Source organism: Mauremys mutica, chromosome 5 (assembly GCF_020497125.1).
Source record: "Mauremys mutica isolate MM-2020 ecotype Southern chromosome 5, ASM2049712v1, whole genome shotgun sequence".
Taxonomy (NCBI): Eukaryota; Metazoa; Chordata; order Testudines; family Geoemydidae; genus Mauremys; species Mauremys mutica.
In genome coordinates this window covers 124,673,164-124,692,235 of record NC_059076.1, presented here as the reverse complement: position 1 = coordinate 124,692,235, position 19,072 = coordinate 124,673,164, and the positions used below count along the sequence as shown (strand labels likewise).

General features: G+C 42.0%; 1 protein-coding gene across 3 annotated transcripts in view; it reads right to left on the bottom strand.

Annotated features, from left to right (window-relative positions):
- Positions 1-19,072, bottom strand: part of POLN (DNA polymerase nu) — a 258,875-nt gene that overhangs the window by 221,825 nt on the left and 17,978 nt on the right. For 2 of the 3 annotated variants that reach the window (XM_045017374.1, XM_045017372.1), the window contains exons 3-6: positions 18,980-19,033; positions 17,375-17,521; positions 3,520-3,584; positions 1,101-1,625 (exon numbers count right to left, since the gene is read on the bottom strand). In XM_045017374.1, the coding sequence (XP_044873309.1) occupies positions 1,101-1,625; positions 3,520-3,584; positions 17,375-17,516 (732 nt within the window). In that variant the 5' untranslated portion in view covers positions 17,517-17,521; positions 18,980-19,033. The remainder of the gene's footprint in view (positions 1-1,100; positions 1,626-3,519; positions 3,585-17,374; positions 17,522-18,979; positions 19,034-19,072) is intronic. The other variant, XM_045017373.1, reaches the window with a different exon arrangement.

The window sequence follows — 19,072 nt, the reverse complement described above, 5'->3', positions numbered from 1 at the left end:
AAAGACTCCAGGGTGACTATGAAGTTCTTGGGAATGCATACACGGCAACCCAACACAAGCACTTTTAGCCCCAACCACAACAACAGCGCTCAGATCCTCCTCGGCCGAGGCAGGATTTTTATAGACGAAGGGGCAGGAACGGCAGGCAGAAATCTTCCAACCTCCCCTTCAGGGCAAGGTCATAGCCTGTCTAAGCCTTCATCAGGCTCTAAACAGGCCTTTTGAAGATGGACAAAAGGAGGACAGCACACCCACCACACTACTATGTTTTCTGAATCGTCTATCCCACTTCTACCATGCTTGGTCCCAAATAACATAGGACCACTAGGTTCTTCGCATGGTAGAAGTGGGATATTCTCTCCAATTCTGGCTCCCCCCTCCCTGCCACTCCCCTCCCCCGTCCCCAATCTTTTTCAGGGACCCCTCTCATGAGCAACTCCTTATCCAGGAGGTGCAATCACTCCTCACCATAGAGGCAGTGGAGGAGGTTTTTCAGGAGCTAAGGGGAAACAGCTTCTATTCCCATTATTTCCTAATCCCCAAGGCAAAAGGGGGTCTCAGACCTGCTTTAGACCTGTGAGGACTCAACCAGTTCATGGTGAAGTTGAAGTTCCGCATGGTCTTCCTGAGCACTATTATCCCTTCTCTGAATCCGGGAGACTGGTACACCGCACTCAACATGAAAGGAACATGCTTTCATATAGCCATTCGACTTGCGCACAGATGTTTTCTCTGGTTTTCGCTCAACCACAAACACTATCAGTTCACAGTCCTCCCATTTGATCTGTCAACAGCCCCCGAGTATTTACCAAGTGCATGTCGGTCGTAGCAGCCTTCCTCCGGAGGAGGCAGGTGCAGGTATACCCATACCTAGACAACTGATCTGTGAGAGAAAAAGCCAGCAAAGGGGGGCGGCTATTAAGAGCTATTGTATCAGTAGTGAAAGACAAAAAACTCTTAACCATTGTGAGTAGTAATTTGGGAATCAACCATGTCCCTTACAGATACCCAAAAACATCCTGGTTCCAACACAGTTTTCACAGCTCTAGTATGAACATTTTCTTAAATTCATAAAATAAAACAGATTATTATTCACTAACCTGATCCGAGCTCAGCTGTGAAGAACCATCTTGAAATACCATAGTAACCACCAGAGCTACTGCCTCTTTTATAGTTGTGATTAACTGGCTTTTTTCCTCGTGTTCCAAATTTCCGACGTCACAAAATGTTTTTTCAGGTGATTCTGCTTGCTCAGAAGCCCAATCATACTTTGTTTTATGTGAATTAACATCTTTCTTCACTGGTAGCCACCGTTCCATCTTGTATGAGCAATAAGTAGATATATCTTTCTTCCTTTTAAGATTGGTGATTTTATTATTTTCACTTTCCTTATTTTTCTTTCTTTGTACTGATGAGTTTCTCTCTATATCGTCCCATTTTGGTAGGTCCACATCCTGGTAATTTATAAAAGTGCTCATACTAGAAGTGAGCAATACTGAGCTCACTATTTTGGTGTTTTGATTACGGAACATTTTGTCCGTAAGTTCTGTACTGGCTAACTGACTACTATTTTCTGCAGTGCTGGTATTCATATTTAATGATACAGCTATAGAATCATGGATCTCCTGGAAGAACCAGAAACTTTTTAGTGGATAAATTATTCACCTTTTTATTATAGGTCAGAAAATTAAGTAAATATCAATTTAACATTTCCTGAAAAGCTTTTCAAAATTATTTATGCAGAAAAAAAAACACAAAAATGTTGATATTGTCTTACTTTCATTTTAAAATAAATCTGCCTGATGCGTTTTATGAGTTCTATTAAGATAGAAGATTCAATTTAACAAGACTATATAACAAAGAGAAAACACTATAAAAGACTAAATATGCATCCCTTTAAAAAAGTCACTCTGCTCCCTTTACATTATTTGTAATTAAAAATTACTATTACTTTTCAATTGTTGCTGTTGGGGTCATATTTAAGTGAATTACAGGGCTCATGGAAAGTGCAATGTTAACAGCCTACTGACTGCAAAACTGGTATTAGCAGCTCCGCTACAAGCTTCTCTATCATCCATATTAAAGTACTTCATCCATGACCTGGAAAGACAGTCTTCAGAGGCCAAATGGAAGTTTATTTTCCATGCCCATTCACTCTTTCGCCTCATTTATCAAGCATGGTACCAAAAATGTGACTTTAATTTCTCCTTCCTCAGCTTATTCCTCAGGCTCCCTAACTTCAAAGTTATGAAACCAATTCTCTAGCCTGAGACTACACACTCTGAGAACAAGTTGATAATCAAATACAATTAACAGAAAAATCTGTCTTCTTGAATGTGGCTTGTCTGCCCTCAATGTAGCTAATGGTTCTGACTGATAGTGTCTGGTTAGAGAAGACAAACTGAATGACTCTGAAGTGAATGGAGTGGGGGGCACGATAAAGAGTTTTCCCCAACCACCATTCCCAATCATATGTGCTGGAACTAAGGGTGCAGGGGGGTGCTGCTGTGCCCCCTGGCTTGAAGTGGTTTCCATTATATAAAGGGTTTACAGTTTGGTTCAATAGCTCTCAGTACTCCTACTATGAAAATTGTTCCAGCGCCCCTGTTCCCAATAGACATCACTAAGGCTGAAAGAGAGGGAATATCCTTAGCATGACACCCAAACATTCAATCAGCTGATGCAGTGGAGTGAATTCTACTGCCAAATAGCAAGCAGAGAATCCTACATTTTGTGTGTTCACTTTGTGTGCATGTAAAATTGAATTATGACACAAAGTACTGTATTACACATAAAACTGTGGGTGACAGTTCTCCTGTAAAGGCTCAAAGGCAGACCAACAGACAAAATGATTAATTTATTCTATTTGAAAATGTCATTTTGGGAGGAAGGAAAGGAGGTTTGACTCATGAACTCTGAACACTTGGGGCAGGCAATACTGTAATCCTGACTGTTCCAGGCTATGGCTCCTAGGGTAAAAAAATGTTCCTGCTGGATACAGGAAGCAGAAATTTGGGCATGTCTCCTTTCCTCCTCTGCTCACTATAGTCCTCCTCTGCTAGTTAGAATATACTCCTCTGAGTGTGTTTATTTTGGGGGTGGGACAGGGCTGACTCCACATGCATAATATACCCTTTCCACTCATCTCCTATGGCTGACTACAGCTATATCCCCAAGAGCCACAGGGAAGCAAGGTAAACATAGTCTCCATATTACACTAGTGGTGGAAAGAAATGGCACCTCAAAAGTAATACCAGCTTCTTCCTGGAGAAACAGCTAGAGACAACTTGGGAGTCATTAGAGTGAGCTGACAAAGGAGGCAGAACTGGAGCCAAGACTCCCGCTGCTAACTGGATGACAGAGGTAAGACAGAAAGCCAGAGGAAGGATGCATATTGTCCAAATGGGTGACTGATAATACACACAGTTTATGTTAATAAAATGTATGACAGAAAGTAAAATTTAACAACATAAAAAGTACATTTTTTGAACTTTTTCCTTAGTTTTACAATATACTTGCCTCTTCATTTTCCAAAGTGATTTTCTTTTCCCTGAATTTATACTCATTCATCTTCTCATTATTACCTTTAAAAAAAAAAAAAAAAAAAAAAAAAAAAGGCATTTGTATACTATAGCCAGAGGTGGCAGCAATGCCCATGGCTAAGATCTCAAAAAACTTTCCTTTATAAGACCCTATTTTCAGTTGCTTTTAACTTCACCAAACTTTAAGCATTTGAACTGAAATTTTCCCTGCCATTTGTATGCTTCAGGCTGAATTAAAAAAAAAAAAAAAAAAAAAAGATTGTGTTAAAATGATTCAGCTGTTTCCTAGGATAATTATAGGGAAAAATACATTTTTCCCGTGTTGAAAAAACCTGCACAACTTCACAGAGATGCATTAATACCTCTGTGCGCTGTTGCAAGGGCTTGACATTTGGCAGAGGTCAGTCTCTGGTGTTAAGGATGTGCGTTTTCCCATTCATGTGAAAAATCCACTCACATTTGGGCAAGTTATAAGCATCTGAAAAATCGCAATTCACATACAATTCTAACCCATAGAGGCTGGCAGCTTTATTCTCCAAAGAGTCCTCCTTCACCAAGAGGCTCCATTTGTGCACACAAATCCTATGTGTCAACCAGACTGCGCATGTTTCATCCCCACAGAGTGCCTGAGAATGCCTTATCCCAGAAAAACGGCTAGGACTGAGCAGGATTTTATTTACAACTGATCCTTCTGGCAGCAGGTGGCGCACTTCGGTGCTAGGCACCTGAACTGAGAGCAAGGAAATTCTCTTTCCTCTGCTCTCAACACCTGCTTACCAGAGCTCAAGACAGATGGAGGAACAAGAATCAATCTGCATCAAATGCAAAGGGATGAGAAGCAGGGGTAGGCTGGGAGAGGTTAGAACAGAGGGGAAACAAGGACAGGAGCCAAGGTAGTTGACAGGAAGCAACGAGAACAAGGATAGACGCCAACAGAACAGGAGCAGAAGGGGGACAGGGACAAGCCTAAAGGATGAACAGGGACAGAAGGGTATATAACTTCTAGAGAACATTTCCCTCCAGAACCTGGAATTGAAACTGGTATTCCAGAGTCTCAGCATTCTTCTGCTGTCTAGTAAACAGACATGAAACCCACTGGCAAAGTGCACATGCTAGCCCCTTTTAGTTGCTGGTCCAGAGGATAACAACTTACTACCATTCCCAACTACTTAGTTAGCTCAGGCGATAGAGGTCTGTGCCGTGTATCTAAATATCCCAACCCTGCTAATGACCCATGTGGGGATCAGCACCATTCCACATGATGGATTTTTTTTTCCAGTTTGCTGAATTGTTTCAAAACAATTATTGGCAGAGTGAACGAGGCCCTATACTCAATTCAATAGAATTTCTCAATTTGTCCGTAAGTAACCCAATAACTTTGGAGCACCATATTTGATCGATTCCAAAATTTCAAGGAAAGTTCTGGGCAGAACTCTATTGATTTTGGGGGGGGGGGAGGAGAGAATCGTCAAACAGGAAAGTGGAAATGAGGGGGAGACAGAGCCTCCTTGCATCTGCGTAGTTCACTTATCTGCTTTAACCAGTTCAGTAACTGACCCTCCATCCTAACACTGTCTCCAACCTCCACCTCAGCTCTGCCCATATCCCAATGGAGTTTAAAATGTTGATATTCTGTAAGATTTATCTCCTAGACAGAAAGAAAAGAAATAGCAGGGGGAGCCAGAGGGAGAGGAGAATGAAAGAGGTTTTATTCCTTCCTCCCTCTTAGCACTTGGTTTCCCCAAAGCCTACTCCATGTGGGGGAGGGCACCAGCCATCTGCCCATCCCTTCCAATCCAGTGGGAGACTAAATTCACTTTGGAGACGCACACAGCCTCTGGCATGGGAGGAGAGTGGGGAGGAGATGCAGGGGCGGCTCTAGGAATTGCGCCGCCCCAAGCAGGGCGGCACGCCGCTGGGGGCGCTCCGGTGGTCACCGGTCCCGCGGCTCCGGTGGACCTTCCGCAGGCACGCCTGCGGATTCTCCACCTAAGCCACGGGACCAGCGGACCCTCCGCAGGCACGCCTGCGGGAGGTCCACCGGAGCCGCGGGACCAGCGGACCCTCCGCAGGCACGCCTGCGAGAGGTCCACCGGAGCCGCGGGACCAGCGGACCCTCCGCAGGCACGCCTGCGGGAGGTCCACCGGAGCCGCGGGACCAGCGGACCCTCCGCAGGCACGCCTGCGGGAGGTCCACCGGAGCCGCGGGACCAGCGGACCCTCCGCAGGCACGGCTGCGGGAGGTCCACCGGAGCTGCCTGCCGCCCTCCCGCGGCACGCCGCCCCAAGCACGCGCTTTGCGCGCTGGGGTCTGGAGCCGGCCCTGAGGAGATGCACAACCCCTGGCATGAGGTGGGGTGAGTGCAAGATGAATTGAAAATACTCCTGCTTTAGATATTTGGGTTATTCAATACTCCTCCTTATGGCTATTTGGTGAATTTAAATTAAGTACCTCCACTTATATTTATGTCATATGTAGGTGTATTATGTTATGTTTTGAATTTTATGATTTATCATCCCATGGGCCCAAACATTTGAAAGAATTATGTTTGACCTTGGGCTCAATAACTAACAGATAAAACAAAACAAAAAAATATATAAAACTGAGAAAAAGACAAGCAGCTTAAATGACAATTGAATTTAAATTCTGTGGCAGTACACCGTAAAATGGCTATAGGCTCTATTCTATCCATACATTCCACAGATTCTCACTGAATACTTTTTTCCCTCAAAAGCCATTTGCACTTAAAGAGTTAAACAATACATAGAACTCAGCCTGCATGAGCAGAGTGGGGATGGAACATGGAGGTATGTAACTTACATTCCTGGTGTGCACAATGAGCTTGGCCTACAGAAACAATGAAACGTGCAACCCTCTAGTATCACATACATTCACAACAGCTTTCCCCTGCCCTTCCCCAACATGGATCATCAGCAAGGGTTTGAAACCTGGCCTTGCAGAATCCCAACTGAGACCCTTAAGACTTGAGCTAGCCTTTCTGTGGACCAGACAGTAAGGGACGGGGGGGGGGGGGGGAAGAGAATTGGTAATTTCCCATTGGATTACACCACTCTTTGCTAGACAGCTGTAGAAAACCGGAGATGAGGAATCCTGGATTCTATTCCCACTGTAATGGATTTTGAGGAGATAACCAAAGCATATAAAAGTGGATTAATTGGGTAAGGCTTGGATCTACCACATTAGAGAACTGGGTTCTATATTCCCAAATATCAGAATGATCTTATGTAATTTTGCTGTTAACATATTTGTAAAACTGGGAGCAATGGGGGGCAAGGGGACGGCAGAGAAGCAGCAGCAACTCATACTTACTTGTCTTCCAGGGTTAGGATCACAACCTTGTTTGGTATGGCGAATGTAATAGAAATATAAAGCACCCTCAGTAGAGACAAGATTTTACCTCATGGTCTCCTATTTCCCAGCTCAGGGAACTTTCCCATAAGCCAATAGATATTATATTAAGTGAAGTCTATAATACAGACAACACTCCTCACATGATGTTGAGAGTGTTGAGAGTGCTTAATCTGTCTATAAAAGCAGCAAAGAGTCCTGTTGCACCTTATAGACTAACAGACGTATTGGAGCATGAGCTTTCGTGGGTGAATACCCACTTCATTGGATGCATGTGGAAATTTCCAGGGGTGGGTATATATATGCTTCGTGCAGACAAAATTAAAAAATAGTAACGTGTAAACTTCAGAAAAAAAAAGGATTACCTACTTCTAGTTAGTATTGTCCTACTTAGCAGACGTAATGTGTGAGGCAAAACTCAGATCCCTTGGAACTTATATGTTTTTGTCAAAAGGCACCCAAAACAGTCCTCATCCTATTAAAAAAATATTTAAGTGATCATTTTTACATCAACGTATTTCAAACAGGGCTTTGGAGCTGTGCTACAGCTCTGCTCCAGCTCCAGGCAAAAACCTGCAGCATCACTACTCTGGAGCTGCTCTGCACTCCAGCTCCGGGCTCCGCTCCAAAGCCCTGATTACAAATTTATCAAATTGATCTGCATGAAACCAACATAAAAATTCAAATACAATGTGAATTTTAATTTCAACGGTGTTTCCCCTCTCCACACACACACACTTTTACATTCCTGAGAAAATAACCATGTAAGAGTTTTGTCAAAATATAAATGTTGCCACAACCTTAACTATGGTATCACAACAGCTCCACCATAATATATACACAAAGTATGTGTATTTATAAAGCAAATTATATTTATTTATATCTTGGATATCAAACTGCTATTACCTATTGGTTGCCTGTTTCATTGTAAGTTTTATTATTTATTAAGAAGCAACAAATTAGCCAAATTCTGAAGTATTTATTCAGGTAAAACTCTTATTGTAAGTGGGACCTTTTCTTCAGTAACGCCAGACACTAAAAACATAAAGCTAATAAATATTAAATAAATTATACTACATTGTTGCATTATAGGATGAAGATCAGTGGACAATATTAAATGAGAAAAAAATTGTAAAACTTTAATTCTGCTAAGGACCTCATCTAATGCAATTACAAAAAATAATGCATTAAAGTTCTAGATTTTATTCCAAGGGAATCTCTAGTTTTGCCCACTTACACCTTCCTCACCATGCACTGTTCAATGGATCTTACCTTTATCTTAATATCCAACCAACCTTAGTTCTGTTTTGTAAATCTTTTCCTGCAGTCTGAAAAAAAAAATCACTAGATGGCAGTATAAACCTCTCTTTGCTTTCAAATATTTTAAAGGCTAGAGGAAAGACAATTGTGATAATCTATTCTCATACCAGAAGCCATAGAATTTCACTCAGTAAATTCCTTCATAAAGCCCATCATTTCTGGCTGAAACAGAGCATATATTTTAGAAAGACATACAAACTTTCCAACAGGCACTTCCAGGAGATTAGCAAAATCACATTCAATTCTCCACGTATTACAATAAAATACAGTCTGAAAGTGTCTCCATAGAGGGGGTTCTAAAAGACTTATCTCAGAAGTTGAAGTGTGTGTGTCTTACAGGAAAAAAAACAGTTAAAATAGAAAATTGTGATTCCTCTCCATTTCAAGTCTACCTGTTCTTGAGAATTGACTTCTTTTTCCATCTATCATACAAATTAACAGGCTTAAACCTAGGAAATTCCCAGAACAGAGCACAAATTGTAAACTTATTTTTAAAACGTATAGAATAGGAATAATCAAGAGTTTGTTTACTAGGTTGAAAGTGGTTTCACAAAAATGTTATTTTCAGTAAGTTTGCTTTTAAAATTATCAAGTTTTAGGTAAGTAGGACAATACTAATTAGAAGTAGGTACTCTATTTTTTGTTTTTCCTCAAGTTTACAAGTTACAGTTTTTATATCCACTTTCTCTTTTCCACTTACCTAGAAGTTCCATGAATTGTCTACATTTGCTTTTATAAAAGTAATAACTTTAATTTCTCATTCTAAATATGGAGAGAAGAGAGAGATCACAAAGATCTAGCAGCAGAGCAACATAATATCTCACAGAAAAATGGACCGACACTAGAACTCATTCCCTCATTTCCAAGGAAGTAGGGGCTTGAGAGCAGAATAGAGGCAGCAAGTTTATCCCTTTGAAAGGAGGGTGTGGGTCTTGGAGGAAAAGACAGATTAAAAAGTGATATGGATATTGTTGCATATTTATTTGTATACTTTTATTTGGTAGGTATGTTTGGGGTTGTCAGAATGTAATAACAGGCCAAGTCAGAACTGCAACCTTTGTCCAGGGACTATTTTTGTTAACATTTCTCAAACTGGAAATCTTTAGATGGTCATCCAGTTTGTGTAAATTATATTACATAAACGTACAACTATGACTAAATCTACCATTGTAGTTTTTCCTTAATTATGTTTTTATAGTTCTGACAATTTAAGAGAGTACTGAAAGGTATATACAAGTTATAACGAGCAATAACATGAAAAGCATGACTTCATAAGGCTAACTCAGGACAGTTTAGGTTCTTGTTGAGATGTAATCCTTAGGGACAAATCACTACCATTCTAGAATTAGAAAGTACATCCTGGATAACAAATGAACCTTCCAGCTACTACTGCATCATACAGAAGATACAATTTTGCAAGTAGCTCAATGGTTTTTATCAAGTTTTTGAAGCATGGGTCAAGAGATATTACTGCTCACAAATCGCAATATTGATTATTTTTCCAAACACAAGTTTCCATATTGCTTTAATTATTCTCGAGGCATTGCTGTTCTTTTTCTCAGATGGGTCAGTCAACTGCCCAAGAAGCAAATAAAGAAATGGAAGAGAGAGTTTGGTTCAAGCATGACATGTTTGTTACTGCTTCAGTGGACTACAGAAAGGAAAACCTAATTAGGCAAGATACTTTTTAAAAAAAAGTTAAAAACTGGAAATGTGGGGGTCAGAAAGCAGTTCTTCAGTACCAGCTGTTGGCCTGGAATAAGTAATATGTTCTCTGTCAGTACACCTCATGGCAATGTAACATTTAGATGATGTTTGTGTCATGTTTAGGTATACCTGACTGTGGTACAGTTCCTAATGTTTTATGTCCCTTTGAGTAAGAACTTGCTATTGGTTTAGTTGTTTTTAGGACAGTGCCCAGCTAATTAACTCAATTGAAAGAAAAGTTACAGACCAACAACCTACAAACAAGAATACATGTACATATTATACCTGACTGCTTTTGTATATATGTAAGACAAGGGCAGTAATTGTTGTGCTCTACTCAGCACTGGTGGGGACTCAGCTAGAGTAGTGTATCCAATTCTAGAAACCAAGCTTTAGGAAAGACATGGACAAATTGGAGATGGTCCCAAGGAGAGCAACAAAAATGATAAAAGATTTAGAAAACCTGACGTATTAAAAAAAAAAAAAGCACTGTATGTTTAGTCTTAAGAAAAGAAGACTGAGTGGGAACCTAACAATAGACTTCAAGTATGTTAAGTGCTGATATAAAGAAAATGGTGACCAATTGTTCTCCATATCCATCGACGGTAAGACAAGAAATAATGGGCTTAATCTGCTGCCAGGGAAATTTAGGCTAGATATTAGGAGAACCTTTCTAATTATAAGGGTAGTCAAACTCTGGAATAGGCTTCCAGAGAGGTTGTGGAATCCCAGTCGTTAGAGGTTTTTAAGAACAGATTGAACGAATACCTGTCAGGAATGGTCTAGGTTTACTTGGTCCTGCCTCAGCACATGGGGCTGGACTTGACTTCTCAAGGTCCCTTCCAGCCCAACAATTCTATGCTTTAACAATATTCTTACATGAGATTAAGATACCTAGTTTTAAATGGTTAACTGAGTCATTTACTCAACAATTCTTGCAGTAATGCCATGAAATTTGTAAATATCCTGAAGCAAGTGCAGTCTTGCTTGTGAAAGTGGTCAGTGCACACATTATGAGCTCTGACTCCCATGTAGTTTCATCATTGGATCTACCATGTTTGACTTGTACACTGACTTTCAAGACGACTTGCATATATGGGGACAAATTCTACTCTAATTCTGGTGCAACCCCTCAGTGAAACTATTGAGGTTGAACAAGTGTACGGAATTGGACCATATTGTACAAGTCACCATGAACTTGCCCACCAGAAAGGCACCACACCAACTGCTTTCTTTGTCCAATAGATCCTACCATGGAGCTTTCAAACTAAATTGGTTAAGACTGAGGACACATTACAAGGGAATACTCCATATTGCTGTGCCATACGCTAAGTACCTTCTACATCAACATGTTTCGTCATATTAAATAATCTTCCCTGCTTATCTCCTCCCCTCCTCCACACCAAACCCAAGTAGCTAGGTTTGGCATAGAGGGTGGAGCTGGAATAATCCTGTGTTCTAGGCCACAAGGCAAAAGCAAGCCTCTATACAGATGTTACAGGCCCCTGAATCTGCAGTAATTCTGCTGCTCCTACATTCTTGTTGCATGAGGGGTAATAAATTATGGATCCACCTGGAAAAAATCCTCTAGCCCCAACCCCAAATCCTGGGGTTGGATGGAAAAAAGGAAGGATGGTCCAGTGGGTAAAACGCTGGCCTGGAACTAGGAGACTTGTATTTGTTTCCCTGCTCTGCCACAGATTTCATCCTAAGTGAACTTTGGGAATTTCCCTTAGTCTCTCTGAGCAGTATGTTGCCATCTGTAAAACAGGGATATTAGTACTTCTGCCTCAAGAATTTTCAGAGCCAATGTTGCCTACGATTCTATTATTCTATAAAAAAAGAGCCATAAGAGGTCCTGCCCTGGCTACACCCACATCAAAATTCATACAAAGCAAGTAAAAAGAGGGCCAATAAGTCAAATAAAATAAATAAATATATATATATATATATATATAGATATATATAGATATATATAGAAAGAAAATAAGAAATCTAAGAAATAGTCATCCTATAACTCAGGTTCCATCCACTCCACTGAGGAAAAGAGCTCTCAGAATCAGGGCTCGGAGACAGATAAGGAGCGGGGGGGGGGGGGGGGGGAACAGTGAAGATGTCCCTCCCACATCCCACCTGATAAGTTTGATATTGTGTGCAGAATGGTTGGACTTGACATCCAGATACAGCTAGAGCAGGTGCCTGAAGGCAAGCATCTCCCATCCAAATCTTTGCATGAGACAACAATACCACCTTCAATGATGCGATCAGGGATGAATGAGACAGAGCATAAACAGACATGCACTTTGATACAAAATTCAAGAGCCCAAAATTGCCATCATCAAAATACCAAAGCTCTATTCTGCAGTGGTATCTGTAGTAAAAGATGCAATAAATCCATCTGATGGGGATTTCTTTCTCAAAGATACAGGTGAAAGCCACCTTCAAAAGGAATTCTGAGGCTTCTTCGGATGCCTAGGTCTCAGCAAAGATGCTGAAACTGCAATTATCTAGGCTTCAGGCTCTTCCCTTTGCCCTTCCCTCCATATTGTCAACAGCAAAAGGACTGACACTTCTGAGCCAAAGTTCATACTCTACTATCCTGCTTGCCAGCAGCAGGGAGGATTCTGCTTAATTAATGGTCTATGAGATACCCAGTTTCGTATACCTATCTAAAATAGCCCTTTTGGTGGAAGGAGGGCTATACTACCATAGTATCTGCAATGACAGGGCCCTCATCTACAATATGTTTTGTCTTTCCAACCTTTTTTGACATCTAGCCATGCAGTAAAAAGTGAATTAATCTGAACATTGTCAAATAATTCCCCAACCAGCCCTCTCACAAAAAGAGGCACAATATATCACAAAAGTAAATTCTCTAAATACATTTAAAACTTTAAAAGAGTCTAGATTTTGTGATTTTATTGGTAGATGATCCGAAGTTGTACTATAAAGCATTTTTAGTCAATATATGGGGGTCACCCTCAAGAATGCTTGCCCTGCTAACAGATAACCACAACTTGTTCATTCATTAAAAGTTAAGATTCATTAATATTCATTCAAGTATGAAATACTATAAGCTTGTTGAACCACAGAAACTAAACTTGCAAATGCTGGTACAGTCCTATGATTTCAACATTAAGAAACAATGTTTTACTGCCAATAAAAAGCATTTCCTAAGGCCCTGTGTACACTAGAGTCCAGTTTACTTAAGTTATGTCATCGATCATCATCCGCTTCAACTACATCAGTTGTGCACGTCAACACAATGCTCCTTGTGTCGGCGGAGCGTGTCCACAGTCGGCGCTCTTGCATGAATAGTGTGTTGCATAGTGGGATAGCTACCCACGATGTAACTTGCCACCCTCTGCTGCTGGGAAACTGGAGATGGATGACGATGCATCATGGGGGTGTGCTCATTGTCCCATAATGTACACCTCTACCCTGATATAATGTGACCCGATATAACACAAATTCAGATATAACACGGTAAAGCAATGCTCCGGGGGTGGGGCGGGCTGCACACTCCGGTGGATCAAAGCAAGTTCGATATAACGCACTTTCACCTATAACGCAGTAAGATTTGTTGGCTCCCGAGGACAGCGTTATATCAGGGTAGAGGTGTATTTTTTTCCATCCCATCATGCTGACTTAGTTTTGTGCCTTTTTGAACAGCCCCTGTAAACGGTGCGCCCGCCATTTCTACCTGAAAGCATGGATCCTAAACTGCTGACGAGTCTGGTGATGAGTATTATGAACACAATGCAGCTGGTCCTGCAGTATTTCATAAGCTGCAAAACAAAGTCAATCTGCTTGTCTACCCTGTTGTGTACAATGGAAAGACACAATTCAAGACAGCTGCTGGCGTTCTTGGAGCAGCTGCATATGGTGGACCATCAGTACTGGGGTCAGGAAACAAGTACTGAGTGGTGGGGATCACATCATGATGCATGTATGAGATGACGAGCAGTAGCTGCAGGACTTTCAGATGTGCAAAGCCATCTTCCTGGAACTATGTGGGGGAGCTCACCCCTGCCCTGCGGCATAAGGACACCAGAATGAGAGCTGCGCTCACAGTGGAAAAGCAAGTAGCGATCACTGTGTGGAAGCTGGCAACTCCAGATTGCTACCTGTCAGTTGCCAATCAGTTTGCAGTTGGAAAGTCCACCATGGGGCTTATGGTGATGCAAGTGTGGCGGGACATGAATCGCTTCCTACTATGAAGGACTGTGACTCTGGGTAATGTGCAGGATATAGTTGATGGCTTTGTGGCAATGCTATTCCCTGACCTTGGCTGTGCGATAGATGGCACACATATCTCAATTTTGACCCCAGACCATCTTGCAACAGAATATATCAACTGAAAGGGCTATTTCTCCATGGTCTTGCAGGCACCGGTGAATCACCAGGGCCGTTTCACTGACATCAATGCAGGGCTGGTCGGGGAAGGTTCATAATGCACACATCTTTAGGAAAACTGGATTGTACAGAAAACTGCACACACTGGGACTTTCTTTCCAGACCAGAAGATTCCAATGGGGGATGTGCAAATGCCTATAGTGATCCTGGAAGACCCCACCCACCCCTTACTCCCATGGCTCATGAAGCCTTACACCACGAACTTGGACAGCAGCAAGAAGTGCTTCAACAACAGGCGCCGAATGAGACTGGATGTGCCTGTTTGGCAGATTAAAATGTTGCTAGGATGCCTTTTTGGCAGGTTGGACCTCAATGAGGAAAATATTCCAATGGTCATAACAGACAGCTGTGCTCTGCATAACATTTGCAAAGTGAAGGGGGAAAAGTTTGCCCAGGGTTAGAGTGCTGAGGTGGATCAGCTGGCTGCTGACTTTGTGCAGCCAGATGCCAGGGCAAGTAGTGGGGCTCAGCAGAAGGCTATTCGAATCAGGGAGGCTTTGAAGGAGCATTTTGATAATGAACCCCAGTAATTTGTTTTTATGCGATGCATTTGGCCAGGCAATGTTCACTTACTGCCTTGAATGACCCCTGTAATGTTTGCTTCCTGAGCGTTAACTGTGGTGAGCAAGCGTTCTTGCCTATAGCCACTGTGAATTTTAGCAGCAACTACTGTGTGCGCATGATACAAATAAAGACTCATTTTGTTTCAAGAACTACACTTTAATTAAAGGATAATTTTTCTTGGGAGGAGGAGGAGGGGGGACCGGGCACAAACAGGGGATACGGAAATCAGGAACAGGCTCACACAGGCTGTGTAACTCCAGCTTTCATCATGAAACCAGTCTCTGGGGGTGGAGGTGCAAAGAGTACTGCGAGGGAACGGGAACATGCAAGGAATGTGTTGAGGGAGTTTAGGGAGGTCATGGAACAGTGTTCTATATCGGCTGCAGAGGGAGTCATGCACAGATGTGCTCAGACAGCAGCTCAGAGAGACTTGAGCATCTCTGTCTGGCCCTCCAGTGGCTTTATCATCCACTCCTGCCCCTGTCTCCTTTCCAGGCTATCCAGCCTGAGTTTTTCATTAATGGTCTTCCTCCACACTCTTTTCACTATCTGCTGTATCTGTTGACTGCAATACTTTGAGAAACATAACCTCCTTACTCCTCCTGGTTCACCTCCTTATCTGACAGAAGCATTCTGCTGATGTGTAGGAATTGGTCCCCAAGGGCACATCTACAAAAGCCAAAGAAACAGTGAACAGACACAGCATTGTGACTGCACTCCCAGCCATGAATCACAAAAGCCACATACACCTCTTTCTCACTGTCCCTTGGCTAGCACACAGCTCGGTTAGAGTCCCAAATATGGCGAGTTCGGTGGGGCAGGGTAGGTTGGGAAGAGGGAATGGCAAAGAAGAGACAAAGGGTATGGGTGGTTTGCAAAGAGGGTCACTACATGTGCCTAGGGAGATATTCTGAATATTGGCACCCTCTTCCACAGGCTGGGATAATCAAACCCGATATCTCATTCCATAGGGTAACCCAGGATGCAAGGGTCCATCTCTTGCATGCGTATGGCTCCAGACCAGGTCCATATGCTGCTTGCTTGTGTGCCACTGTGGTCCCTGCAGAAAAAATTGTCAGTTGGCACAATAAAGTTTCCTACAGCAGGGGGAGAAACAAGGCAGCTATGCCAAGAAATCTTCAGCAGGGGATTGCCAAGTACCTACATGAAAGTTTCCTAGAGATCTCTATGGAGGATTCCTCGGACATCCCAATGTACATTAACAAACTTTTTTCACCAAGCCCCCACTACCAAGCTGCATAGGCTTTATTGTTAATTTCTATCCCTTATCTCTCTTCTACTATAAAAAAAGTAAATGAGATCTGTCACTGTGCAGTATGGAAGAAAAATGGGTGCTTACCAGAGCTTGCCTCTCCTGCTTCATGTATGCCAGAGATGGAGTGGTGGGACTGGCTAGACTCCTCTGGAGTCAAAAATAGGTCCTGGCTTGCCATCATACTGGACAATCCTGTTGCATGTCCCTCATCTTCATCCAGGTCCACTTCGTATCCACCACTTCATCCGTGGGGTTGACTCCACTGGCCACTGACTCCAGTTCCCCCAAAGTATCCACGGGGCTCTTGGAAGTGGATCACGGCCAAGGATAGCATACAGCTCCTCAAAGTCTTGCAGTGCAAGTCTTCGGCACTGCACCAGAGCAATGGTTGGCCTCCCTTGCCTTCTGGTACGCCTGCCTCAGCTCCTTGATCTTAGCACAGCACTGCTGCGTATCCCTTTCACGTCCCTTCTCCTGCATGCAATGAGCAATCTGCTCATAGATATCAAAGTTCTTACAGCTTGAGCAAAGCTGTGACTACACAGCCTCCTCTCCCCACAGACCTAGCAGATCCAACACCTCCGGCAAACTCCAGGCAGGAGTGCATCTGTTGTGGAAAGCCGACATAGTCAGCTGGAAAGATGCTGTGGGAACAGACCACGTGGAGCAAACACGAAGAGGAATTTCAATAATTCCCAGGCCTTTAAACGGAGGACGGGTGCATGCCTGTGTACCTGCAGGGCAATAGTCCAAACTGCTGACCAGAGCAGTCAGGATGGGCATTGTGGGACACTCCTGAAAGCCAATTAGGGCAACATAAGCAAGCACAGTGTCTACACTGATGCTGTATGATTAACCACATCCCAAAAAGTTCTATGCCTCTCATCAAGGCGGTTGTATTATGTCGGCGTAGCAGGGGAGTTACATCAGTGGAAGGAGCATTTTCAGTGTGTACGCCTCCACTGGTTTGTTGATGAAAGTTGGCTTTTGTTGACAAAACTGTGTAGTTTAGACAAGGCCTTAGTGTTGGAGATATTTCTATATAAAACCATTGAAACTGTACTTTTACCCCTCAAGATGCAAAAGTGAGTGTTTAGAAAGGTAATTTTCCCTTAAGTCTTTCCATTTTCAAAAATACATAATACACAACTAAGTTAAAAAACTGAACAAGGTACTCACTCTGTCCACCTTCTCTGCTATTCTGAGCTTCCTCTAAAGGAACAGACTGCATAGCTGACATAATCCTTTGAGCAATATTTGATAGTGGCACTTTACAAAGGTCATGTCCTATGTACTCCTTGTAACTCTCCATTTTTCTCATCAACCCTGAACACAAGATATCACATATGTATTATACAAGAGACATTAAGATCATGAAACAATTAGCATGTACTATATCAGGCTAAAGATGGAATGGATAATGCATATATAATATCTATTATACCCACTCTCTAACTAGAGCAGTGGCTCTCAACCTGCAGCCTGCTTGCAGCCCGATCAGCACATAGCTGCGGCTCATGTAACATCCTCAGAGCCATACAAGTAATATATATAAGTGTGGATGTGGCCCATATAATACAGAGATCTGCATATGCGGTCCACAATGGTTAATAGGTTGAGAACCACTGACCTAGAGACTTTAATATCAATATACAAACTGATATTTTCCCCCTACTACCATGTATGCACACTGGTTTGTCAAACGGTTTCTTATGAGTACTGGCAGCTGCCAGTAATTTAAGAGAAATAAGCACTGAAGCATGATTGAAACAGTTTGATACATACTACCAGATTTTCAAAAAGAGGTAGTCATAGCCTTTAAGAGGTGTATTCAGTGGCACACAGTGCCTTTAAGAATCAGTCTGACAAGAACTCCAAATCAATGTCATGTGTGTCTTTGAAAAATCGCCCACATTGTTTTCTAATGAAGATCTAAAATTAATGCCTGCATATATTCATTACTTTCTATCCTTACAGTAAAGCACAAGCCTCTATAAACAGTTTTCAAGTCTTAAGGCTAAAAGCAAAAACCTGAGAAGGCTGAAACAACATTAAAAGATGGAAAGAAGAGCTGATTATTTAGACACAAAGTTCAGCATTTTTCCTAAAATAAAGATCACTAAACAAACACTAAGTGTTGGTGATGTGATCAACTACTTCCAGAAAAAAAATTACAAGACATTAAACTCTGCTTTTGACAAATGATTTTCAATTTTTCTCTGATGTTTAAACCTCCACATATTTTACTATTGGTCTGGAATCACATCTTTCAATTGACCTGCATTTAATCACATTCTATAATATCTAGATGCAACGTAAGTACAGAATGTAAATCACATGGGCCACTGGGGAGCATGTCAGTAAAGACGACTTTATCAGTGTAAATTATACAGGGAGATTCAAACAATAGGGGTAACATTTTGAACCACATACAAGATTGATACTAAAAATGTACATAGTGTGCCTTACAGTATTTCTAGGGGTCATCGCTCAACTGGGGTTCAAACTCCATAGTATTGGTGGATACAACTGGCAGTTCAGTAGTGGTTAAATAACTTATTCCCATACAGAGGTCTTGACTATTCACTGGCCACTCTTGGCTCCCTTCACATCACTAGTACATGTCCAAATCAAATTCTATTACCACACAAAAAATGTTTTCTCCCTCTTTAGAGGGAACGACTCATCTTAGCTCATGACCATAAGCATTGCAAATGCTTCTCCCCTATGTCCAGGATATATCCCAGGTCAAGAATGTAGTCATGACCAAGCCTCTTTTCCTACCTTGGGTAGAAAAACAACAGTCAAGAGATTGTTCCTTAGGTGTGTAGCTTCTCCCTAGAGGAAGAGATTTTTAAATGTAGACTAACTTTTTCT